Source organism: Tamandua tetradactyla, chromosome 16, assembly GCF_023851605.1.
Source record: "Tamandua tetradactyla isolate mTamTet1 chromosome 16, mTamTet1.pri, whole genome shotgun sequence".
Lineage (NCBI taxonomy): Eukaryota > Metazoa > Chordata > Mammalia > Pilosa > Myrmecophagidae > Tamandua > Tamandua tetradactyla.
Window position 1 is genome coordinate 65469506 of NC_135342.1, and position 27637 is coordinate 65497142.

Below are 27637 nucleotides of genomic sequence, written 5' to 3' on the forward strand. Positions count from 1 at the left end.
TATGCCTTTTAGAGCAAAGGAAAAGTGGATGCACTTTTGGCCAAGTGGTCCTTCCTGGAAAGGAGACCCAGGATTGCATTTCTGTGAAGAACTTGTCCAAATTGCCAGAAGCTGCGTCTTCTAGAGACTTTACCTTCCAGCCTGTCTAAGCTTGATAGTATAGTAGGGTAGCTAAGAGGCAGAAGAATGTGGGTACCTGGTTCCCTCTAGGTTTTAAAACCTAAGAAAGTTTTCTTGCATTTGGGCAAAGTGCCCTGCAACTTATGACAGGTAGTTTTCCTTAAATGCTTATTTTATCCTGATTGCATTCCTAAGTAGAAGAGAATGCAGGGGCTTCTGAGTCCCGTTGTTCTGTATGTAGATTAGTCTAACTTTTCTGCTGCTGCATAGCAGACTTTAAAGTGGGCTAATGTTTTGTTGGAGCAGTCTGGCTTCTGGCATTTGTATGTGTGGAATGCTCTTTATCACGACATTGTTTGTTCCATTTAAAAAAGAAAAAGTAAGGTGTTCATTTGGACTGGTGAAATGATACTGTGAATATTTTATAACCAGCTTTTTAAACACGTGGCCATGGTGATTTTGGGATGTCTCTAAATATTTTTCTACAACATAATTTTGATAGTTGCATAGCGCACTACTTCGTGAAAATGCCATAGTTTAGGTAACCGCCCCCCTCCCACTTTGTCTTTTTGTTGCTGTGTGTGTACCTTCTCCGTTCCACCGAACGCACGTCCTTGCATCTGTGACTGTTCTCCAGTCACCTGCCCCCATGTGTTTGTTTAATGAAGTGTCTCCTGAATGGCGATGCTCCTTACAGGGCATGGTCTCCTTGGAGAGACCTCACCAATGTGATTACAGCAAGACTTGCCCCTTCCTCGCTGTAGACACCAAATTATTAACTTTCTGTTCCTTTTGTTTAAACAGCCACATCGAACCCTTGGCTCCTGTCAAACTCCTAGTCCACCAGAGCCATGAGGGTTGTGTTGTTGCTTTTGTTTTTGCAGAACTGGCAATTAGCCCTGGCCTCCTCCGTCCCCTGGACCTGAGGACAGGACGTGACATTTATTGCTGTTTTCCTTCATCCTTTTTATTCCATTGTTCCAGTGCATTAGCTGGCTGGCCCTCGCAAAGTTATGATGCCTGGAAATGTGACAGTAAATTGTCATCTTTTCATTTATATGTGTGTGTGTATATATCTTTTCTGAGTGTGAAAGTGGCCTCATGTTTACTATAAAGACATTTGGAAATGCGGAGAAGCACAAAAAAAATCAACCATAATCTCACCGCCGAAAGACGGCTTTAATTGTAAACATTTTGGCATATGAAATTTTAGTGTTTCCTGGGCAGATGTGATATTTGGTAGAGTTTAAATGATATGTGTGTATTTTTTAGCTATGCTTTTAAAAACTTAATATTGTTTGATTAAAAAATTTTTCTTTTATTGTGGTAAAATGTCTATAATCTAAAATTTGACTTTTTAACCATTTTTAAGTGTACAATTCTGAGGTATTAATTATAGTCATTTGTGGTGCAACTATCACTACTGTCTATTTGTGAAAGTTTTCATCACCCAAAATACAAATCCACAACATGATTTCTCAAAAGCTGTGTAGTGGACCATTGATTGTTTATATAGCTGTCTTCTTTTTTGATATTCAGATGGTTTCTAATATCATTAGTAAATACCTACAATAAATAAACAGATAAAAGAGCTCTTTCTGGATCAAAGACATGTTAAACATGTATTTGCTCTGTTACAGCTCCCCAACTCATCATTATCTTGTACTATTAATGATATGTTTTGGTATTTCAAAGTTTAACATTTTTTATAGAAAAAGCTTTTCATTTTTCTTTCTCCTTTGTTAAACTTAGAAATGCCTTCTGCATCCCAAGATCACTTCACTTATTCTACTCTTGGCTCTTTTGTGGTTCCATATTTTAACACTTAACTCTGAAATCCACCTGAAGTTTAAGTGATACTGTGAATATTTTATAACCAGTTTTTTTTTTTAGGTATATGTTGGGAGGTAAAGATCCCTCTACATTTAGTTTTTTCTCAGCTAGTTATGCATCTCTGCCCCTTGACTAACTAACATATCCATCCTTTTCTTTCTGTGATCAGAAACGACACCATATTACATTCTCAGTTCTTATTTTCAGTCTAGAAAACACCTGTTTCTAGAACTCTCTCTTATTTCATTTATTTGCCTTGACTTGGAATTGCACAGAACTGTTTTGATTATTTGAGTTTTGCACTGCCGAGTAGTAAAGCCTAATAATTTTTCCATCATTTCATCTTTTAAAAATGTGTTTTTCATTCCTCCTTCTTGGGCTTATTTATTCCTTTGTGTGACTTTCAGACTCATTTTGTTGGGTGGGTGGGTGTGTCCCACTCAGAATCTCCTTAGAAATGTTGGACAAGAGAGGTCCAATTAGATAATTATATTCAATGAAGATGTTTTCCTCTAGGTTGAGTTTGATTCATGATCGGCCTTCCTTGGGCTGGTTTCTAAGTACGAAGACACCTTGCCACATTGTCCTAGATCTGCCCACCTCCAAATTGTTCACAGGGATTTCATGAGAGACAAAATCAAAGGTCATTCATTTCTATGGCCCCTGATCTCTGGTGCAGTATTAGTGATAGCAGCAGTTGTCACATTATTTGAAAGAAAAAAAAATAGGGGGATGGTATGGAAAAGAAAGAAGTTAGTTTAATGTTCTGTATTAGGTGAATTTGTATTTACTTCTAGAGATTCATTGTTTTTTGTTTTCCCTTAGTGCTTATAGAAATCTGCTTTATAACTTGGGGTTTTTTGCCACATATAATGTTCCAGTCCATAATTTTCAGGTTCTGATGCCATAAAAAAAAAATCAGAAAATGGTCCCCTCTTCAATGCTATTTAAATTTTTCCATGAGAGGGGAAACATTGAAAGGTGTGGGGAGAATATACTAAATGTTAAGCAGTTCCTGCTAGGGTGATTTGGTGTTGTATATGCTTTTTTTCCCCCTTAGAACAGGGCTTAGAACTATGCCTGGCACATAGTAAATGCTCAACTATTACCTAATATTAATGATGCTTTTTTTTTTTTTGCATTTTATAAAATGATTATATATGATTTTAAAATCATACCAAGTTTTTATCTTGAGAGGTGGTACTTCTGTTTTCCCTAGCTTGGAGAAAGTATTTGGGCAGAGGCACATCAGGTTGGTCAAGGGCCCTGCAAAGGGTCTCTTAAATTGGGATGACAGCTGGTAACATCCTTCTGGATCCCGCCATCTGCAGTTCTGGTGCTGGTGGGAGATCTGCTTTCTGCACAACATGTAATGGGATCTGTGTAGCGTTAGAAGAATTTATGTGACATGGTTCTTTATTAGTGTCATTTTAAAAGTAGATTTTTTTTTTTTTTTTAAACATTTTCTTATTTTATTATATTTTGTTTGTTTGTTTGTTTTTTACATGGGCTGGGGCCGGGAATCGAACCGGGGTCCTCCGGCATGGCAGGCAAGCACTCTTGCCCGCTGAGCCACCGCGGCCCGCCCTAAAAGTAGATTTTTAGAGTGGAGAGACCTGGAGAACAATCCAAGACAGTGTTAAATGGAGTAGAAATAAATGCCACGTATTTGGAGGAGACAGTGTGGGTTGGACTTCCAGGAAGGGGCATTGGTTGCCTCCTGCTCACTTCTTCCTATTATTTCCTTTGTGGTGAAAGACAACAGTAAAGGTCAATATTGGAATTTTGGATAACACAGGCTAGCCAGGGGCACGTGGCAGTTCTTACCCAAACCTTGCTGGTCCCTTTCTTATTTTTTTTTTACAAGAAGCTCATGTCCTTTTTTCTTTTGGGGTCGGGATATCAGATATGTAACAGTTGGGATTAAACAGGCACACATTTAGACATGTGCAGGTTTCGGTTGTGGGTAAGGGGTAGGGGTCATAGGTCAAGTTCCTCTGCTGTGTCCCAGCTCCTGGTCTGTTTCGACCTTGACATCACGTCTCTCCACTGCCACACAGCTCGCTCCAACCCTAACCTCTGGACTCGGTGCTTTCCCACTGTGTTTGCCATAGGGACACCCCAGAATAGTGGGCAAAGGAAATGTTTTCCGTGAAGACAGTGCCGGGTTTGACCCTGTGGTAAACGGGCTGAGATAGCAGTGAGCTTTATGATATGTGGGTTTCAAACATCTTCCATATCTGTTGATGGAGAATTCCCTTGACCATCTCAGGTGTTCTGTGTCCCTTCCCATGCTGGAAAGATAGAGGACTGTGTCCTGTTTGAAACCCCCAGAGCATCTCGATTTTGTCAGGCTTCCTTGGTTGCTTTGATGTAGGTGGTGCCAGAATGCCATGGTGGGTACACAGCCTCCAAAGAGAAGCCACTTCCCATTTGGCTCTTAATATCTTGCCCCAAGTCACTCTTTTCTCTAAATTATATTTTACTGCCCCATTTGACTGTCCTGCAGTCTTGGAAGCTGGATAATAAGAGCAGTTGCAGCTTGGTCTTTGGAGCCAGGCAGCCTGAGTTTGAATCCTGCCTCTACCACTTAATCACCACATTAATATCAGCAAGTTATCTGACTTCTTCATGCCATGTTTCCCTTCTGTAATTTGCAGTTGAGTGTTGTGAAGTTGCACTAGAAAATGCATCAGTTTGCTGTGAGGATCAGTGAGCTCATAGCTCAGGACCCTGCTTCCTGCGGTGAGGGTTTTGCATCTGTGCCATCTGCATTGCTGAGAACCCGCGGGCACCACCTTTACCAGTGGTCAAGGTCAGAATCACCAGGTGGTTCTGATACATCAGATGACTGTCTTGTACCCCTAATAGGATGCAGTGAGGGAGAGCACCCACCCCTCTTGTATCCTGCCCAGTCTTCTCAATTAGCAGACATCAGACACATCCAAATTGAGGAATGTTCTGCAGATACCTAACCAACACTCTTCAAAAGTATCAAAGTACCAAGGTCTTGAAAGGTGAGAAAAGACTACGGGATCTGTCCCAGGTGGGAGGGGACTGAGGAGACGTGACAGCTAACTGCAGTGTGGGGTACTGGATTGGGTCCTGGGAAAGGGGGAAAAATAGACATTAATGAAGAAACTGGTGAAATCTAATAAAGTATGTGGTTTAATAACAGTATGCATTGATGTTGATTTCCCAGATTTGACAGATGTGCTTGATGTGAAGACATGAGTTGTTGCCATTAGGGGGAGCTGGGTGAAGGGCACTGGGGAATCTCTGCTGTCTTTGTAACTCTTCTGCAATGCTGAAATGATTTCAAACTGAATAGTTAAATAAAACAAAACCAAACCAAATAGTAACATAATCTATGCCAGTTTTAAAAATGTTCAATCAGTTGTGAAGATGTAAAAAGTGGCAGCCCCACCCTATTCCCTCATTCTGTTTTATCGTGCTTCCCAAGGGCAGCTGCTGTTAACAGTTGGTGTTCCTGCCAGACCTTTCTTGAAGTCCACATAAACATTTTATTAAAATCTTAAATAGCCTTTTTTTTTCTCTTGCTCTGATTATATGCCTTAGAAGTTTAAAACTGTTTTTTAGCACAGCTATTTTCTATGTTCATTACTTTTCGGACACATTTTGGCTCTTCCGTAAGACTTATTTAAAGTGGCGTTTGTTTAGCCAGCACTTAATTTTATTTTCCGCTCATACTTCTAACCCATCCAAGTTCCATTTATATTGCCTCTGCCCTTGCCAGTCTTTGTAAAGCCTCCCAAATTAGCATCATCTGAGAATTTAATTAACTTGCTGTTTACCAACCCTCTCCTTTCAAGATAATTAATGAGGGTGTTAAGTGACACTGGACCTGACTGGCGCTCCCCTGGCACCTGAGCAGGCACCTTCCTGCGGGGGTGGGTTGGGGTGGGGTGGGAGCTCTCCCGTTTACCCTCCTAGCACCCTCTCGGCTGTGCCCTCCCGCCATGCAGGTACCCTTGGCTATGCTTGCTTAAAAGCAGGCTTTCCTGCCTTGCCTTTTATCCACTCATTTTCTGCTTTGTTAATTAAAAAGCCTCTTTTTAGTTAGAACGGAATGCTTATTTTTTGTGTTATTCCCTAGACAGAGTTTATATTACCGGGCTTGAAATTAAACTAGCTGAGAAAGTCAGGTGTTACAATTCCCTTTGGTTTCTGTGAACGTGGCAGCATAAAATGCCTTCTGCATTTTTCTCCCCACGACTTTGTACCTAATCCAGAAAACTGGAGGTTAATGTTGATCTAGAATTCAGCGCTATCTGCTAGAATGTTCTGCAGCGATGGAAATACTCTGTGGCTGCACTCTCCAACACAGTAGCTCTGAGCCACGTGTGGCTACTGAGCACTTGATGTGTGGCTAGTGTGACTTAGGATCTGAATTTCTAATTTTATTTTATTTTAATTAATTAGAATTTAAATTTAAATGGCCAGATATGGCTAATGCTCCCATCTTGGCCAGCTCCTATTGGTTCTCTTTTATCTGCCTTGGGTTATCTGTGGTGGGCCTGCAACCCACCCTCTGACAGCTCCCATGCCCTCCTCAGCCCCTTTCTTCTCTGGCTAGGGAGGTAAACTGATTTTAACATCACGCTCCGGAAGCTGTAATTAGGAAGGTAAGGTTTCTGAAGGAAAAAGATGTTACTTTCTAAATCCAAATGTAAATGACTTGGATTATCCGTGTCACTGAGCATTTCATTCATGCAGATAATTGAGAATTGACAGTGTCTTTTTCCCTCAATTACTTCCTGATAGTTCCATGTGTTACAATGGAGAAACATGGAGCTGTTTTTAAATAGCTATGTTAATGTCCTCATTAGTTTTACCTCTTTCTACCAATTAACAAATATGAACTCCTGTAGCAGAATTAAGTTGCTTCTCCTTAGGAAGCCACATTCACTCTTAACTCCCTTGTCGCTTGGATTGGGTGTACTTTAGCTTTTTGCCTTCTGTTGCTTCGTGTGAAACACCCGCAGAAGTGCTGTGTTTTCCAGTAGGATCTCTGGTCTGGATTATTCACAGTGTGACATGGGGTGGTGTGACAAGCAGCCAGCCAGGACTAGAAGGCCAGGACTACCTCGGGAGTGCAAACCCAGAGGCCTCTGGAGGGCCACACCGATAGCACCAGTTGGGGGAAGGACTGGAGTGGAAAACAACTTTCCCTTCTTACCTGGATAATCGTTGACATGCGGGACATTGGAGCCCATATACTCCCAAATATTCTTCTCTCTCTCTCTCTCGTAGAAGCAGAAAATTGAAGTTTCAGATTGCACTTGAAATTGCCAGAATTTAAAATGTTAACTGTTAATTAAAATTCTGCTGCCCAGTTGCTGCCCGTTTGCCATCTCTGACTTAACGCTCTCCTCTGTGTATTAAAGGGCACAGAAAGGGGGCACCTTTTCCCTGTTAATTTCACAAGGCAGTTGTGAGTGCCAGTTGAACTTATGAATGGCCAACCCTTTTGAAATCTCTAAAGCGTAGACACATGCAAGATGGTGCTATTGAGAAACTGTTTAAATACTTTAACTTTTCTAAATCCAGACTTCCTGACTACTCATTCTTGGATGTCAAGGTCACGGCTGGCACTCTTCTTTTAAGACATGCTTACCAAGCAAGAGCACGGCACATGAAAGGACACACTGATGATAGTGACCTAATTTTTCACCTTTTTTATCTGCTCTCTGGCTATTTAAATCTGGATTATTCTTGGCTACTGGAGTGCATTGGGAAGAGCTACTTTTTGTTGCCCTTAGTACTTCCATTATTGGGTTAGTTAAAAGTTATAGGTATTGCTGAGCTCTGAATAAATCTATATTACCTCTTACTCATGTGATGTTATTCACTTTGGTTATATAATTAGTTGCAAAACTCAAGAATGAGTTTGTATGTCTGTCTTCTTGTGGCTAGAGAACACATCGAGGTGCAAGCTCTCACGTCAGGAAGCGTGGACACAAGGGATGGAGTTTCATTGTTCTGAAATCATTTCACAGTTCAGAGTTAAAAGGTATTTAAATTAGTGTTGGCCTTTAGTTTTGAAACAGCTTATTTTTATGACATTTGCAAGCCTGACTCTTGCTGGAGTTTTGAAAGTTAGGAAAAAAGTATATTGCCTAACTGTGCGTGTGTGTTTCTTCCCTTCGTTGAGAGCAGCCACACAGTATACCAAGCACATAAGTTTTTCACCAAGTTTTAGATCAGGGGTCAGCAAACCATGCTGGAGTGTAGAATCCAGGTATCCACTTGTTTTGGTAAAGACAATTTCATTGAAACACAGCCACACCTATTCATTTACATAGCATCCATGGCTCCTTCTGCACAACCATGACGGAATTGAGCATTTGCATGGAGACTGTATGACCCACAGAGCTTGCAGTATTTATTGACTGTCCTTTCTGAAAAAAGTTTGCTGACTCCTGGTCTAGGTGATGGAATAATGTCTAAATTCTTGGGAAACTATGGGTAAGAAATTATTCTATCCATACTACCCGTACAGATGCTATTGTTATCACTTCATTTGCTCTGGTTTAATTCTGTGATCTTAGGAATTTGCTTATTAGATGTTGAATGCAATGACCCTGGTTTTGTGGTAACTAAACCTGCATCAGCTTCTTGCTCATGTCCCGCTAGTTATTTCATTCAGTGGACTGAATAGCTTTCAACATTTCCATGGGTAGGACACTGCTCATTAGTGCATGTGTTCAGCCTTCAGTTTAGCTGAAATCTGAGTGCTTTCTCAAGCTGAAATAGTCGGTATTATTCTAAATGTTAAGTAATATAGCTCTCTACAAAGACAAAATGCTTCCCAGTCATTATTAGCTGTGCTCAATCGTCATTCTTCATGATAACGCCATGAAGTAGGTTCTTGGTATTGCCATCCATATTTTATCACTGAAGCGGGGAAGGATGACTTGCTGAAGGTCACATACTAACAAAGCCCACTGGCAATTTGTGTCATCTCATGAGTCATGTTGGCTCTGGTGGATGCAGCTGGCGCCAGTGGGACTTAAACCCAGAGGCAAACCAGTCCTTCTAACAGGTTCTTCCCGGGCAAAACGTGATGATTTCATTAGCGAGGTAAGTGAATGGAGGATCAAGGAATTAATTCCTCTTTGTGTAGACCTAGGGCCCGAATGAAATCAGATGGTGGGGAAGGCGTTCTGATTCTTCAGGTTTCCCTTTCAACCAGTTATTATCCTGGACAACAATTTATTTTCCTCTTAATTTTGCCTTACCATTTATGAAGCACATCCACCTTACTTTACTCACTCGAATCTTATAGCTGCTCACTCGAAGGTGGCTTTCTTTTTCACTTTATAGCTAAGGAGACAGGGTAGTGTCAGAGCCCTTTCTGCTCTGTGTGGTTCTTGGTGTGGGTTCAATCGAGTCCTTTAGGTAGAATTAGGTCACTGAGGACCTAAGAATGTAACCTTAATTCTAATAGGGCCATTGCAGATAGGATTAATTCAGATGAGGTCGTTCTGGAGTAGGGGGTGCTCCTCGTCCAGTGTGACTGGTGTCCTGATAAAAAGAGAAGAAAGATGGACAAGACACAGAGTGAGAAAACAGCCATGTGACGATGGAGACGGAGAGTGGGATTATACTGCTGCCACATGCCAAGGAATGCCAAGGACTCCAGGCTCCCTCCAGAAGCTAGGAGAGAGGCATGGAGCAGACTCTTTCCCAGAGACTCCAGAGGGCGCATGATCCAGCTGACACCTTGATTTTGGACTTCTAGCCTCTAGATGAGGCTCTTAGTCATTCAGTTTGTGGTGTTCTGTTACAGCAATCCTAGGAAACTAATGGAGCTCTAAACTCTTAGTTGCATGTTTTCTCTGCAGAGTGACCTGTGTCCTCTGATGGAGCACTGAGTCCGGGGACCCACTTGTTCCTGCATTCAGGAACCTATGTTCTCATTGGGTAATATGGCACCTATGTAAAGCCAATAACCAGCACTCAGAGGCATCAGTGTGGAAAGAGGTGCTGATAGATGAAGATACTGAGTTCAGAGGAGAAAGAATCACTGTACATGGAAATAGGATATGATGCAGTATTATGGGAAAGCAGAGTAGAATTCAGATGAGTTGGAATGGAAGTTGCATGGGAGGAAATGGCATGAACACTCTCCCTCCCCTCCCCCATACATTCACTCACATAGAAGAGACCATTGAAGAATAGAGACTGAGGAGAGCTGTCTACAGGGAAGCAGTAGATGACAAGGCCTAGTGTAGAGAAACTTTTTCACGTATAGAGAATGATGAAAACAGTGTTTGGAAATGATTAAGCTGGCATTGTTGTGAGAGATTTAAGTATGAGGAGATAAGGAGCAGGAATGTGGATACACAAATGAGGAATGAATGAATCAGAAGCTAGAAGAAAGACCATTGGAAAAGTTTAGATGCTACCGGAAGCTGGGATGGGCTGTTTGTTCTGCTTGTCTTATATTATTACAGAGTAATCTGGAAAGGTTCGTTGAACAGTTTGTGTTTTATAATTCAAAGCCTCTAAAATATCTATTAAAAAGAAAGCCCCCAAATAATATATTAGTACTTGCACGGCAAGTGATTGGGTTTCAGATACCAAAAAGGCATCAGTTGCCATTGGGGTGGTGGTGAGCCATTGCTGTGTCTTTAGTACTAGAGCCCAGGAAGAAACCACAGTCATTTTTGTGTCCAGACGCCAACATGCACAGTAACTACTACTAATGTGTGTAGCAAGTACTGTAGCATCCTAGAGCTTCAAATCTCACGCCCTCAACAACGCCTGCCATTTTGCTCAATTGAATTTTCCCAGTTGCCATATTTTTAGGTATAGCTTTCTGAGACTTGAATTTCACAGAAAAAAGTCCCTCCTGGTTTTCCAGCACGTGTTGTGAGCCATGTGTTGTGATGCCCATTGGAATGCTCTTGACTGTGCCCCCAGGTATCTTCTCCTCTGAGTCCTTCTCAGGTCATTGCTATCTTTTGGGCCTGCTGGAATGGAGTGAGCTTACTTATTATAAGAAGACAGTGTTTTAGCCAACCTGGACTTGCAGATGAAAAATCTCCTGTATCTTACCTTTTTAAGATTAGTTTAAAAAAATGTAAAAAATTCATTGACCAGCCATCTAGTGCCTGGGACTACAAAAACAACATACATATAACCTTGGTGGCTTAACGTGATAGAGGTTTGTTGTCTCCATTCTGGAGGCTAGAAGTCTGAAGTCAAGGTGTCAGCAGGGCCAGGCTTCCTTTGAAGTCTGTATGGAAGAATCAGTTCTAGGCCTCAGCCGTGGCTCTGTCTCATTCATTACATGGCATTCTCCCCTCTGTCTGTGCCCAAATTTCCTCTTATAAGGACACCAGTCATATATATATATTTTTTTAAAGAGCCAAAGTCTGTTTTAACTTTTTTTTTTTTTCCTTACATGGGCAGGCACTGGGAATTGAACCTGGGTCCTCTGGCATGGCAGGCAAGCATTTTTGCCTGCTGAGCCACCGTGGCCCGCCCGACACCAGTCATACTAAGGGCCCATCCCACTCCTACATGATCTCATCTTAACTTGCCAAATTCTATCTGTAATGACCCGTTTTCCAAATCTGTTCATATTCAGAAGTACTGGGGATTAAGACTACAACATACCTATTTGGGGAGCTCAGTTTACTCCATAAAATAGGCCTTGCAGCATCATTCCATTGAGTAGCCTGAGGGCAGAACCGGGAAGTGGTGTCTTTAGGCTAGGTTGCCTTGAATTCCCTGTGAAGGACCCTGATGCAGGCAGGACTGGCCAGCAAGTCAGAAGGCTGTGAGCTCAGAGAGCCCTGAAACTGAAAAGGGAAAGATGTCTGTCTAAGCATTCAATTTCTGAAATCATGTGGAAAACAGTCACTTCCACAGAGGTCCCAGAAATTGAAAATAGATCAGAGTTAAAGACTTAACCAGGCAGCTGGCCTTTTGGAAGCCGTAAGAATCAGGGGTATAGGTACATACGAAGAGGACTGACAGGAAGTAGGATCAAACAGATTGTGGTGCGCCAGTGTTCGTCACAGCATTATCCAGCGGAGCCAACAGGTAGAAATGACCCAAGTGTCCATCAGCAGATGAATGGATAAGCAGAATAGGGTATAGCCACACAATGAATATTCTTCAGCCCTAAAAAGAATGAAGTGCTGATACATGGTCCAATGTGGATAAACCTTGACAACATTTTGCTGAGTGAAATGAGCCAGGTATGAAAATCCATAAAAGTTGCTTGATTCCACGTATATGAAATATCTACCCAGGATGCACAAACTCATAGAGACAGAGAGTAGATTAGAGATTACCCAGGTCAAGGGGAGGGGTGTTATTGCTTAATGGGTACAGAGTTTCTGTTTGAGATGATGAAACATTTGGAAATAGGTAGTGGTGATAGTAGTACAATCTTTTAAATGTAATTAATGTCACTAAATTGTATACTTAAAAGTGATTAAAATGTCAAAATTTAGGTTATATATATTTTACCATAAAACAAACAAATGGAAGAATTGGGGGTCCAGTTCTCTGAAGTCAGTCAGTCAAATAGGATAGGAGATTTGGGAAGGAAATGAAGATAGGTGTGTGTCTCTGCAAATCAAAGTTCTCATCCTGACTCTACACACCTGGAGACAGTCAAGCTGTCTGTCCTTCTGTTCCAGGAGTGCCAACTTGGCCACTTGCTTTCAAGAATCTGAGCATTACCACCCCTACTCTGTTGACTTTGTAGACATTTTATGTTTAGAACTAAAATAGGCACTAATTTCTTTTAACCAAAGTGTTTTGGCCACTGCCCCCTCATATTTGGAATCCTTAAAGTTTCTGAATTAGGGGTATCCTTGCCTTCTGGGATCTTCTAGGTGTTTCTCAGTATATCCACAACTTGCAGTTATTTGTTTGAGAGCAGAAGAGCTCTTATGAAAGACCCTAGCAATGTTAAGCCTAGACAAATAACATAGCTAAGCATGCAGAAGAGATGGAAAGATAGAAAGATTGTGACCAACTAAATTAAAAAGTGTGATGGTTCCCTGCCCGCTGGCTGCTATCCCACATACAGTGAGATCCATATGCTAAAAAATTAACTCAAAGTCTTCATGGTCACTAAGTGAAGTCATTTTATGTAAAGCCAAAATATAAGCAAATATATGCATTCTCTTTAGTCTCCGGCGTCCCATCCAGGCCATCAAGGAATGTAGAGCCTCATGTGGAAGTTAAATGAGGCACATGCAGAGAAGAATAATTTGTGATGAGTGCTGATTGGGAATCACTTAGCTTTCTGGGACCTCAGAGGAGGGGAGACAGGTGTAAGTCAGGAGTGATGGGGAAGGGCTCAGGTAGAGGTGCCATTGACCTGCCCTGGGAACTGTGTCGCATTTCAGCAGGTGGAAGAGATGGCCAGGGAGACTTTCCTCATGGGGCAGAGGCAGGGAGACCAGAAAGATCAGGGTTGTTGTGTAGGGTGGAGACTTCCCGGAATGTAATTTCAGAGGAGTGCTGAGTGAGGGAGAGGGGTAAAATGGAAGTGAATTTGAACTGTAATAGCTAATGTGTTAGTTTCCTAGGGCTTCCTTGCCAATTATCACACGCTTGGTAGCTTAAAACAACAGAAATGTATACTTTCATGTTTCTGGAAGGTGGAAATCCAGATGCAAGGTGTCAGCAGGGCTGTGTTCCTTATGAAGACTTGGGGGAAGAACCCTTCTTTGCCTCTTCCTAGCTTCTGGTAGTTTCCAGCAATCCTTGGCATCCTCTGGCTTGTAGCTGCATCACCCGGTCCTTGCCTGCTTCTTTACATGGCTGTCTTCCCTGCATGTCTCTGTGTGTCCTCTCTTCTTTTAAGTGCACCAGCCATTGGATTTAGGGCCCACTCTAATCCAGTATGATCTCACCTTAATATCAGTAATTCCGTCTACAAAGACCTATTTCCAAATTAAGGCACATCTGAGGTTCCAGATGGACCTGAATTTTGGGGGGACACTACTCAGCTTCCCACAGATAGGTCTTGAATGGTGGGCTGAAGACCAGGGTAGCAGTGGCGCATGAGGGAGTTTTCTTTTCATTTGTTCAGACTTTTAGCCAGTGATTTTTAGGTACTCGTCGTGGATCAGGAGCCAGGCTGAATACCGAGGATAGAAAAATACAACTTGCTCTCAGCCCATAAGATGCTGCTCCCCATGTGGAGGTGGACTCCAGGAGGTTTCCAACATCGTGTGATGAGAACAGCAGAGAAGCTGCTGCCTGTGGGCTGTGGGTTCCAGAGGAGGGAGTCAGAGAAGGCTCGGGAGAAGGAGCAGCCTCTGAGCTGGGATCTGATCTCTCCAGCTGTTTATTTCTTTCATTCTGTTCATCTCTGTATCTTTAAAAAGACCCAGTTCCTCTTGTTCTACTTGAATCACAATGTGAGACTGTTAACTTTTGAAATTCAGCGGTGTGACCCATTCCATGATCTTCTCCAGCTAATAAAATGGAGTTCTCATCGCTTTGGTTTTCTTGTTCTCAGAAGCCTCACACTCTGGAGCACGTGGGCGGTGGAATGATTGGGGTTGGAAGGGGGTGGAGTAAATAATTCCTCCTCTGCTCCAAACGTCAGTGAAAACACTGTTTTCTAGAGTGTATTTCAGGCACCGAACTATTTCTAATATAGAAAGGACCAATTTGTCGATTCTTTCTAACTTACTAGAAAGCCACCCCTGCTAGGAGCCAGTCTTGCCTAACCCACCCTCAAAGACACATCACCATGCTTGAGTGTGAGTCAGAATTACCTGGAGGGCTTGTGAAAAGCCTGAGGGCTGGGGCCAGGCCCCAGTTTCTAGAGGTCTGGATGGGGTTCTGGTGCTGCTAGTCCAGGGACCACAGTTTCAGAACTACTACTCTAAACTATGCATCCCCTGGGAAAAGTCAATGCTGGAATCTTTGTTGGGACCTTCTTTAGCATGCTTCTTTCTCATGGGCTTCCACAGTGAGCACCTTGAGGAGAAAGGGTGCCCTTCCTGCCCATGACAGCAGTAAGAATCTCAGAGATGCTCAGTGGATGGAGGATGGGTCTTCAGAATGCCATGCGGCCCTCCTCGTTATCTTTGTGAGAATTCAGACTCCTGCAAGGCTTGCGGGTAAAGTTGGGTGGTGTGGGTGTAGGGGGGACTTCCAGGGGTGCTTGTGCTGTGTGCAAATGGGATTCAAAACTCTTGAGCCCAGACCTCCTCGTCCGTGAGAGAAAAACCATCATGAAGATGAAGACTTGGTCTCAGCGACTCAGTTGTCAGCAGCAAGGAAAGCAATTTTGTCCTCGTCCATCCTCAGTCTCAGTATAGTTGCTAGACATACTGGACTTCAAGGTTCAGCCTTGTCCTCATTCTCTTGTGCTGGGGCCCTTCTGTAAGAGCCCCATCTTGTGACCTAGAAATGAGGGCACTAATATTTTATGACAACCCGAGAGAGGCTAGCAGCCACCCAGAGGTCCTCCAGGCCAATGGATGTTCATAGTCTTCGAACTCACGCCCATTGGAATGATTAATTGATGTCCCCCACTCTGCTGGACAATTAAGAAAAGCAAGAGAAGGAGGGAAAAGTCTTCAGTTAGACCTAATTTGGCACCATATTGTTTTCTGTTAATCTATTTTGTTTTCCGTCTGTCTGTCCCAAGGGATGGGTGCCTTGCTGCTTGCTGAAGCATGCATAACTAATGCCCTCATTAAGGGCTGATCTGTTTATCAGGGCCATGCGAGGAAGCCAGCCTGCCAAAGCTAGGCACAAGCTGGGGGCTGTTACCTCCCTCTGGGCCTTAGCCCCACCTCATTAAGCTGGTCCCGGCTATTGATTGGGAGCCTGTGTTGGGAAGAGTCTTACTTACTCCATGCATTATCTTGACAGATTGATCAGACCTGATTGAGAACCTCTTAAAGGAACGAACAGCTGTAATGGGAAAGTTGGACTCTGTCATCCGTTAGGATGATTCTGGGAGCAAGAAGAACAAGGCTGACATCTTGGAGCAATTGTATTTACAATTAACATGGCTGAAAACGATTGCCTCTATTGATCCCCCTTTCCTGCAATTACAGCCCCATTGTTTACATTCCAGCACTTCAGTTATAAAAAGGAAATTCAATAATTATTGCATTATTTAAAGTTAAAGTGCCACAGAGTTTGCTGGCTGCGCTTGTTGGCTGATTTAACGTTCAGTAAAATCCATGCTGAGCTCTCCATCTTGAGGCCGAACTGTATCGGCTTTTAATGAGACTTATAAAGGGGGGTATGGGGAAGGAAAGTGAAACCCCGTCCGTCGGGTGTTTGTCTGGGTTATTTATGGGGGGAACCCGAAAGCAGAGCAGAGAAACTAGCTGTGTCATCGTTCACAAAACTGCGTCCCCTCTCCTGCCACGTGGTGGTCCTCTCAGCAGGCGGTCTTCTCCTGGCCTCCTGACCCCAGCAGTTCACACTCGGCTCTGCTTCCTGAAAGCAGCATCTTGCTCTCTATTCCATTTTGGTTTCTTGTCCCCCCTCCCATAAGTTTCCTTTAACCTTCCACAAAATCCGTCGAATTTGAGGAGGGGTGAAATGCCTGCAAGCAGCCAGCATGATCTAAGCCCAAGGCGCTGGTTTTGCGGGACTTTTGTCCTCTTGCCCCATCGTGCTACCATTTGCTCTGTCAAGGGAAAAATGAAATAAAATAGAAAGTAAGCACCTCCTATAAGGAAGGAGTCGGCCCATGTCACCCTGGCAGCCCAAGTCGTTTCTCTTAATGAAGGTGATGAGGGCATCTGTCAGCAAACCGTGGGAGCTCAAGAGATGCCTCTGGGTTTGAGCGCCAAATTCGTGCTCTCAGCAGCAGCAAGCAGAAGGCTCAAGAGCGTGGGAGGAATTTTAAAGAGCATTTTATTTTTCTCATATTTGGTTGAAATTCTCCTCTGGGCTTCGGTCCAGCAAGACATCTGGACAGGTGCACCCAGCAGGGTGCAGAGCCAAGGAGGAAAAAGTGATGCTTCATGCTCCACCGTCAGGAGTCACGCTTTCAGTGATGACCCCAGGAAATTTTAGACGGCAGGTGGGAAAGGGTAGAAGAAGATAAATAGAGGCAATTCTGACTTTTATAAAGTATCTGGAGCAGGCCAGTAGTGGGCAGCTGCTTCCATGTGACTTTTTCATTAAAGGGGTGAATTCTCGTGTGCAGGCCTTGCATGATTTATCTAGCGCAGTTTGCTAGAATCTGAAATACCCCCCCCGGGCAAGGTGGCGACAGAGATTTTAGACCTTGGAAGTTTTCCTCCTTATAGGGGAATGTCTCCACGTACCTGATTTTGGTCCCTTCTGAGGTGGTTGCTGCAGAAGCTAGAATGGGGATTCTAAAAGCGTGGTCCCTGGACAGTAGCGTATCAGCATTACCTGGGAAGTCACTAGAAATATGAATCCTTGGGACCTTACCACAGATATTCTGAATGAGAAACCCCCGAGGTGAGCCAGCAGGCTGGGTCTCAGGTGCTGCTGATGCCTGCTGAAGTAATAGAACCACTGAGCTGGAACACTTTCTGCGGCATTACCACCCAACTCAGGTGTCCCACCTGCCAGTCAGAAATGAGGAAGTGTGGTCTGGGCTCCAGGTAGAAAAATGGTTACGGTGTGGTAACCCACCCATTGCATCTTCCGGAGGCTTCCAAACATATGTGATTTTGAAAATCGCCTCACAGTCAGGCCAGGCAAGTGTAAATATCACCATATTACAGCTGAGGTAACACACCTGTTGGATCACCAGGGAAGTATTTTTCCTGTTGTATTCAGTCAGGATGTTGGAGAGACGAATGTTGCTTCAGAGTGGATTTGGGGAATCAGGGACGCGTCCACTGACCTTTGCAGCTGAGCTCTCCTCCTTGCCCTTCTATTCTGCGCCTGGGGCTTTGGCGGACACAGTAAAGAACGTGACCCTTGATGGTTATGATATTGGTGTCCTGATGGGCAAAGAGAGCCAGCAAGCACATAGGGTTCTGAGACAAGGACGTGGGCTTTGGATTTGGATCCTGGTTCCACTTATATCGGTGGTATGACTTCAGACAGGTGACTTAATTTCTGTGCATCGCAGTTTCTTTACTGTCAGCAGTGGATTCCTCTTTGGAGCCTAGGAGGGAAATGTCAAATTGGTAAGTTCAGTAGATACTCATTTCCAGCCCTAATCCCAAAGTTTGGGAGGAATAAAAGATGGAAGCAATGATTTTTTTTTTTTTTTTTTTGGTATACCTATTGAATCCTTCCAGTGGTGCTATGGGGGGAGTTTCTTTTATTGTCCCATTTTGCAGTTGAGGAAACTGAGCTTCAGCAGGGCTCCTGACTGGCCCAAGATGTAGTACAGCCAGTGAGAACCAGAGGAGAGGGTTTTCCACTGGGCCACCTTATGTGGGAGTGCTCATTAATTGCCACAGTTGGCAGCAGTTTGACAGCAAGTTTCCAGAGGACAGCTGGAGTAGCACCTATACGATGACTTTTATTTTTGCTCATTGCTTAAACCTGCGAGAGCTGGAAGGTAGGAAAGAAGTGCATCTGAACGAATGAAGGAAGTTACTGTTACTAGTATACTACCCTAGACTATACTTTTCAGATCCTGAAGAGTTGGAGATAGTTTTAGGAAGTTATCAACTTGAGATTAGCTTTGTGGGAGCTACCTTGTTGTCTTATCTACCCATATACCTCCACTTGGCTTCTAAACTTTGTAGATGCTCATTTGATCATTGTAGAATTCGATGCCCATGGTGACTCTGTTTTTGGTGGGTCCTCCTCCTAAGAGAGGCCCTGCCTCTGCACATCTAACAGGTTCCCCCCAAACAGGCATTCCTGTTTGCAAATGCTTGAAAGTGTCACCCAGCCGTAAAGAGCCACTACTAAAAGTTACTGCAGTCTACCTGGAAAATGTGACAAATTCTCAGCATATGTGCAGCGCGTCTGTCTAGGCAGAAGGGAAAGTGGGCCTCTTTGGAATAAGAACATTACCTATCACCCCTGAAAGTCTCTGGGTCCAGAGGGTGTCCACAGCTGTCAAAAGTCATAATATTAAGCACTTACTGTATGCAAACACTTACTGTATGCAAGCCTCTTTTCATAAACTTCTTTCCCGGAGAAAATGCCAGTGAGGGAGACTGAGGTACTCAGCTGGACTCACCTGTGATCCAAGGCTGGAGGCAAGACTTTATATCCTTGTGTCTTTTCCTTTTCAAGAATGGCATTTCCTGGTTCTTAAGTCTCAATGTTAGCTTTCCCCTTAAGAGAAGTATAGTACATTCTAGGAGAAAAATAATTACATAAATTTATAATCATCTGGGGATGGTATCTGCCTTGGCTTTGAATCTTTTCTGGAAAAGTCGTGATGTTGACCCTTGTGGAATGTTGATGCCTGATGCCATCACCTAATAGATTTCATTTCTGTCTGTTAGGAAAACTCTAGAAGGGGATATGGAGTCACTATTTATATATATGGTATTTTTAGTAGAATCAACACCTTAATTTCCTGGCTTGGCCTATTCAAAGAGAATTGGGTAAGGGAGACACTGGGAAGGGGGGCAGTGTTGGCACAGCAAGAGATATTGGACTGATGGCCAGTGACCATTCTTCTGTTAGAAGGCTGCAGTCTTTCTCTGGTTAAATTGAGCAGTGAGGTTGAAATAAAGCCTAGATCAGTGGGCCATGACTCTGTATGGCTTAGGAACCCTTTTCCCAACTTTATAATGGATTAACCACATTTTAATCTTTTCCATAACATCAAGTATCAGAGCACCTACTGCGGACAAGGCACTTTTCCAACACTTCTTTCCCAGAGAGAAAGGGAAACTGAGGCACTAAGCAGGGCTTACCCACAATCCAAGGCCACAATCAGGATTGTCTTTTTGGCTAACTTACTTGGCAGTCAATGAGCTGCAGGCCATTTGCCAAAGCCTTTGGTTCCCCATTACAAATCCTACTTCAGCGAGCTTGTGTTCTATGGGCCTTGCTGTGCTCTGGGCCAGTGTCCTTTTTTGCAGCAAGAAGAGTTTCATCTGTTCAACAAAATGGACAGATGGCCCACAGTCACTATCAAGAATGATATACAAGAAAATTCATATATGGTACCCTAAATATAGGTAGTTTTCCTAGATTCTTGGTAGGGAAAATCTGTTTTGAAGAGGTCAAGACAGATTTTGATGTCATACCTTTTTCTTGGAAGGTCTGTAATGTGGATGAGTCTTGTGGCCATGCATGAAGTAAGAACACAGACTGTGTGATTCCCTAAACATCTTCTTCCCTCGCCTATGCTCTGAGCATCTCTGTGTTGGAGAGAAAAAGGCTGACTTTTAAGGGAGTAGAATACAGGCCAGGAATTCCAAAGTATTTAGACAGAATAATGACGGGCTGTAGGCATACAAGAGGAAGAAGCAACTGGAAAATGTTTGGCATGGGATGGAAACAGGTGCCTTGATATTTGACTTTGAGCTGCATCCTGATGGAAGGACAGCGGATGGCTTGGCAGAATGGAATGAGGAAGGCATTCCAGAGGTAGAACATGGCCTGAGCTCACATACTGGGAGTGAACAATCACAGCTTGTTCCAGGGATAAGAAATCTGGCCTAAAAACCAGAAAATAGGTCAGAGCAACCCAAATGGATTGATCTAAGGGAACATTTTTACTTCCTTTCACTTTTTCTTATGAATCTTATGGTGTCTGCAGGGTTCCTACAGTGAAATAGGACTAAATTAGCATGTGCCAAGGACAAGGGCACAAGTGGATGAAAAGCCAACATTAAACAGAAAAAGTTTATATATTTAGGTTGACCTTTCAGGAACTTTCCTAAAGATGTGACGTTAAATTTGCAATTGTAACACAGTCTCACTGATTAAAACAATTAACTGTCCCTACCCCCAGTCATGTTAGAGCTGAAATAATTTGTTTTAGGTATTCAGAGTGACTCTCTGGGTCTGGGGAGTCCAGGTTCAAGAATGGCCCTGTGGCCAGTGCTCAGATGAGTGTGGAATTGGAATCGCAGCCTAGGTTCGAGTCCTGTTTATTCTACTCCCTGGGAGACCCTGGGAGAGTCCTGTGATCTCTGAGCTTGGGATCTTCCAAGGTCATGAGCCAAATGCTCCTGTCCTCATAGAGTAATAATGAGAAAATTAAAAAACTCGTGTAGGGTAGAAGTTACTTGTTTCACTTTTGTCTTATTTGCATAAGTGTGTCTCATTCTTTTAATTTGCATCCCTTGCAGATTTTTAATGCTTGCACGTTAAAAAAAAACTGGTTTTCTATTATTAGTGGTGATATGAAGTTTTCCCTTTAAGTAATGTTTGTGTTACAACAACAAGCAAAACAACAAAACAAATGTCAGTGTAGTTGCCTCGTTGGGGGTAAATGTTGCGCATGCGTACAATGTTTAATTGCTACCCACTCACATCTTCCCAGTTTCCTCTTGTAAGGTTGAGGAATTAGAAAACTAAACTTTAAGAGAATAATGTGGAACTCGGGCTCCTCATCCCCTTCCTGTTTCTTCTCAGTGGAAATGGTCAATGAGGTTTTTCTGGCCCTCTCCCTCCCTGTAGTGGTTTGCAGCTTTTCCCTCCAGAGGGTGAGGCGACAGTGGCCTGGGGCATCCTGAACCTGCAGTTTTATGGACTGCAGGAGACTTAGAGTCAGACAGGACTTTCTGCCTGCCTCTCCCTCAGTGCTGTGCAGCTAGAGCCCTGACAGGTATCTCAAGGGGCTTTCCAGGACCTTCGCCATAGGGTTTCTTCTCTGCTAGGCAGCAAGCATCTGGTTTTCCCGTGGGGTAGCTCATGTGCTCTGGGGGATGCCTCAGAGCTGCGTTTCCCATCAGAGAGCCTCTTGTTTCCATTTGTGCTCACAATAGCATTGGGTTATGTGTCCTGCAAAGTGGGGTAAGAGAGACTGGTGTGTGTTTATAGTAACAGGTGGTATTTCCCAAGGAAGCTTCTTTTGTGAATCGTAGTGTGTGTGTGTGTGTGTGCGCGCCTGTGTATGTGTGTGTTTATCAGAAAGCACTTCATCCATTTCTACTTTAAAGGGGAAGCCTTGACAAAACCTGATCAATATTATGCATTCCATGCATGGAGAACCAGGTGTTAGAAGTTCCCTATTGTTGGGGAGGAGGAGGGAGCTCGGCCCCCTCCAGATTTATGGAAATCAATGTTCTCTGACAAGTTGCTTAGTTTTCCTAGGAAACAAGTAACAGGAACATGTTTTTTTAATTTTTCATGATGAATTATTTTCTAACGAGAGCCTTCTTGTCTCTTTTTGACTTTTGGTATTTGGCCAGGGTGAAGGAGCATAACAGGTGAATCGAGTCCCACAAAGCAACACAGCCCGATTCTCTTCCCTTCCCTTCCTGTCCCCTCCCATCCCATCATTCTTTTTGTCTTTCATTAATTTGCTTTCTGCACATGGCTTTATGTACCAGGTGCATTGTCAAAGGTGCCTCTTACTGCAGCAAGGGCTTTGCTTTTCCAAGTTCTTCTCCCTGACCCAGACCCAGACCCAGAAGGGAAGTCACTGTGGTAGATGTGGGACATTTGACATTTGCGTGTCAGGAGCACAGGAGAGGCATTTTTCAGCAAAACTGAGGTTTGGAGAAGCATTTAAAAAAATCTAAATAGCTGTAACAAAAGCAGAAAGAGGTACAAGAAGATCCCTCACCAATGTAAGTGGAGATCATTTCTAGCATGAGTGCTGACCTGCCCATAGTTGGTCAGACTCTAGATTACTTGTGTTAAGGGTGAGCTATTATCTGCTTCCCAGTAGTAGTTTGTAGATGTTGGAGACGGTTGGGCTACTTTTCCGTATCTAGTTAAGCATCAAGCTGAATACTTTTTTCCTTCCTAGAGGTCATTTGACTTCTTTGAGCTTATGGAAAGTAAATCCTATTGCCAAGTGTAGAAGTTTCTTTCGCTGAAAACTATAGATTTGCAGTTCATCTAAACCAGTCTTTTGTGGCATATGGAGAAAGTAAAAGAAAACCTTAGGTAGATTCAAGCTTATGGGGAGAAGCTGGCCAGGCCAAGTGAGTTTGGGTGGACCTTAGTTGCTGCTCTTCAGCTAGGTTGATCTTCCTTTATTCCATTACTAGTTGGTCTTACTTCCTTGTGAGTAGTTTGTGAGTACACACTGACCATTCTTCAATGAGTCTCCGAAGTTCAGAAGATATAGGCGATATCTTCACACAAGGAGATCCTTGTCACATGACCTGGCGTATCTTCTGCTGTCTGGGCCTGAAATACTTGCAGCTTGAGCCCCTAGGGCAGTATACAGTCTGTGTGAGTTTACCCCAGTGTCTAAAGTGTTGTAGATGCTTAGACTCAAACCAAAACAAAAACCCCACCAAATATGTTCAACAGCCAGTTTTCTTTGGGCCTGTGTGTGGCCTGCCTCCCTGTACACTAGCAACAGTTGACATTGTTTTGTCTTCTTCTTAAATGATGTCCTTGGCCTGACAGAGATGAGCAGTTAGGAGTCTTGAACACAGAGGAAAGAAAAATGGGAAAGTCAAAGTCTGGGTCCCCTGCCTGGAGGATGGCAGAGCTCTGCCATAAAGGTGGAGAGAGTGGGGTGGGGCGAAGGGTTCAGGATTTGAGAAACATTTGGGAGTAACATTTACTGCCTGGTGTGGACAGCAAGATCTCTGAAAAGAGGCACTTCTTTTACTGAGTGTACCACTGGGATTTGTGCCTTTGTGGATTCTTCATATATTACAGTGAATTTAATTAAATACATTGTGGTCCCAATTGAGGGTATTCTAATTAGCTGGATCAGGAAAAAATTATTCTCCCTTCTTCTCCAAATGAAAACATCTCCTACTCTCTTCTGCAACCAAAGCTTGTCGTTGGCTTAATGACTTGCCGGGATGGAGTGCTCAGCTGCCTCTTTAGCCCCACCCCTTCCTGCTGCTTTATATGTAGGTTCCAAGAGTAGAATTCTAGGGATGGGGCTAGTGCCTTTGGGGAATGGGATGGCCAACTGGGTCATGGGGTTGACCTTGTTGGCCATGTAGCTCAAGGATTAAAAAATAACCAGATGGTGTGGAGAGGGCCACAGAGGTCAGAAAACCATCCTTCTTGCTATCTTTGAGTCCCCGTTTGTTCCAGGTTGGACAAAATGGGAAGGAAACAGTGAGAACGTACAAAATTTGGTGAGAACAGAATTGGTCACATGCTGGTAGACATCAGGAGACCCAGGTTGAGAGCACATGTTTAGGTTGGCATTAACCTTTCTAAGCAGGTGTTTTCTAGCAATCAAGAAGTAGTTTCTTCTGTATTTGGGGTGTGTGTGTGTCTTGGGGAATGAGTTTGCTTTGAAGAGCAAGCTTGAGTTTTGAATTAAGCTTTATTTTATGTCTGTAACAAAGGGCCACCCTACATGTTTCCTAAATCAGAATCAGTGGTAGAGGTTGTGACTGTGTTCGCCTCATCGCTTTCTCTCCCATTTCCTTTCATTCATTTCCCCACAGTTTGTAGTCTGTGCCCATTTCCTTCCAAAATGACTCTAAAATGACAAAGAGTGGATGGTAGTAAAGAGATTGTTGTTTAATAGCAACAGCTTGATTGTAGAGTGGTTTTGGAACATCTAAACAATGTCAGGTTTTTTTAGAAGCAGGAGTTCCCAGTATGACATTTATTTCAATTTAGAATTTATACAAAGGAATCCCTAAGAGCCCCTGAAGATCTGAGGATAAAGGACATTTGACACATCTCAGCTCTCAGCCAAATCTTTTTGGCCATATTCTCTCTCTATTTTGGCCGGCTCAGAGATCGGAAATTCCAGCCATTTAGACTAGAAACTCCACATCTAAATTAAAAGTTATGTTTAAAATCCAATGCCTTATTGCAAGGAAATCCTGTTTCATGAGGAGGTGATGAGGATTTGGGGTTAAAGCTTTAATGATTCTTGCTCTGACTTATTGGTTTACAATGCCACTGACATTCTTTGATAGAATTTACTACTTTGGATTCTGTGGTTATTTTCCTCATTAATTTTTGGTCTTTCAGTTTTAGTTGAGGCTTTATTATATGTAATTCTTTTGATCTTGGTGGCTAAGACAGCAGTACCTGGCTCTTGTATAGGTTTCCTATTCCTCGATCCCCAGCCAAACCCTTGCTCTTAGGAATATCCTAGTTGAGTTTTTGGCTGTTGAGGGGCCTTCTGGAGGAGTAGGGGAGATTGAACATTGGCAAGCCCATCTTTTTTCCTTTATATCTACCCCATTAACCTTCTTCTCCCTCGATAGTAGCCAATAGAAAGCATTGCCTTGGCACGTCCCCTCCTAAAATCATCTGTAAGGTGATTTATAAGAGGGAAATTAAAGCTAAATCATTAAAAAGCTCATTTCAAGTTTATTTCAAGAAAAGTAAGTTTTTTCTATCAGTTGTAATTTCTTTAACGCTTAACATTGGTCTTGCCAGTTCTTCAGACTCCTTCTAGTTGTGAAATTGTTCTAGGACAGCTATTACTTGTGGGGATTTTATTTTGCTCCAAGGTTCTGCATTCAAGCATATTAAGTCACCCATTTAGAGGGAAAGAGGGGGATTTTTCTCTAATGGATGCAAACAAAGCGCTTAACATTCTTACCTGCAGGTTCGTGCCATAGGCAGATTTCTCGTGGAATTGTTTAGTCAGCTTCTTGGTTGATGGCCACAACCCTCCTCCAGTGACTTTTCTATAACACCTAGCTGATGAATGTAGGGCATGCGTGTATGACACAAAAGTCTTGGAACAGTGGCATCAGATAGGAAGCACTCGTAGGGTCACTGTTATATTTTCAGTATTCCCAGGCATGGGAATATTCACCACTCCACCTGCTCTGTGTTATGTATTATGTCAGACAAGAAAGATAGCCAAACAGGATCAGAAAGAGTTACCGAGGTGTGGGCCCCAGACAGAACAAGTGTGGATCAGAGAGAAGACCAGTATCACAAAGCAGTTCCTAGGCATTTGTTGGGCACTTGTGTGGCTCCTTGTTCCAGGCTCAGGTGACTGGGGCAAAGAGGATGAGGGAAGGACAAGTAAATATATGAGCATATTAACCATGTAAATGAATGGGCATGGCTGTTTCCAATAAAACTTTATTTACAAGAATTGGTGGTGAGTTGGATTTGGCCCATGGGCCATAGTTTGTCAGCTCCTGATCTGAATTAAATAGGACATTTTGGAGAGTGAAAGGGAGAAACTTTAATAAAGTTCAACAAAGTCAGGAAACTTTGCTACACTGGGAGAGTGTCTAGTTGATCAGTTGTATTATCTGTGCTCCTGAAAAATCATACAGCAGGGGATGTTCAGGGGAGACAGGGATGAAAGTCAGCTTGGTGCTTGCCTCCAAAAAGCTGCTAAAGTAAGTAGGGTATGTTGGGGAAAACAGAAAACAACCCCTCTAAGAAGTCTCAACAAACTTCTTGTTTGGCTGCGGCCAAGACAGGGCAGTCTCACGCAGGTGTGAACCTTGCGTGACTTACCCAGGTTGTGTCCCTCTCCCTTGCTCCCACAGCACCTCCAGCAGCATGAGAGTGGCGTTGAGGGGGAGAGCTGCTACTACCACTGTGTCCTGTGCAACTACTCCACCAAGGCCAAGCTCAACCTCATCCAGCATGTGCGCTCCATGAAGCACCAGCGCAGTGAGAGCCTGCGCAAGCTGCAGCGGCTACAGAAGGGTCTTCCCGAGGAAGATGAGGACCTGGGGCAGATCTTCACTATCCGCAGGTGTCCCTCCACTGACCCAGGTGAGTGTCTTGACAGGCAGGAGGCATCCTGAGAGCTTGGTTTGGAGGAAGAAGCTACTGGTCATCTTGGTGTCCCAGGGCTGCCATCACAAAGTACCACAATCTGTGTGGCTCAAAATAACACACATTTTATTGCCTTATAGTTCTGGAGGCTACAAGTCAGAAATCAAGGTATTAGCAGGGCCATGCTCCCTCTGCCACCTGTAGAGGAGAACCTTCTTTGCCTCTTCTAGTTTCTAGAGGGTGCTGGCAGTACCTGCATTCCTTGGCTTGTAAGATGTATCACTGCAGTCTCTTTCTCCTCCATCTTCATCTGACCATCTCTCTGGTGACCATATATCTGTGCTGGGTGCAGATTTCCTTGCCTTGTAAGGATATCAGGGCCCACCCTAATCCAGTGCGGCCTCATGCTGACAAATGACATCTTCAGAGACCCTATTCCAAATAAGGTCCCATTCACGGGACTGGGGTTAAGACTTGCACTCATCATTTTGGGGGACATAATTCAACCCACACTTGTGTAGCTGGTCCTCATGTCCATTACTGATCTTACAGGTGACCGTTGATTTCTGGAAAGGACATGGATTGTTGTTTTGATTTTGTTTGTTTTAAAGGAACTTAGCAGTACTTTTCTTCAGAACTTAGGCAAATGCTCAGCCTTAAGGAAGTCAGAAGCCACTACCCAGTGAGTAGACCAACAGATGTTTTGTCCCCTCTCTCCAAATTCCTCTAGTCTATACTCTAGATTCAATTTATTGGTTCGAACTGATATAAAACACATATTAAATTATGTCTGTCTTGGTATTAAGACAGGAAGATTGTGGCCTGAAGGTCTGGTCTGTATAAATGAACTTGAGAGAGATTTAAAACCAAGCATGCTTGCTCTAAAACTTTTCAAATTGTGTTTTAGAGTGATTCCTCTTGTTGTCTGGGTCAG

General features: G+C 43.3%; 1 protein-coding gene across 9 annotated transcripts in view; it reads left to right on the top strand.

Moving 5' to 3' along the window:
- Positions 1 to 27637, top strand: part of ZFHX3 (zinc finger homeobox 3) — a 1060470-nt gene that overhangs the window by 934730 nt on the left and 98103 nt on the right. For all 9 annotated transcript variants that reach the window (XR_013163640.1, XM_077132887.1, XM_077132886.1 and 6 more), the window contains one exon: positions 26469 to 26700. Coding sequence is in view for 8 of the 9 variants with exons in the window: in XM_077132887.1 (XP_076989002.1) it covers positions 26469 to 26700 (232 nt within the window). In the remaining variant the exon portion in view is untranslated. The remainder of the gene's footprint in view (positions 1 to 26468; positions 26701 to 27637) is intronic.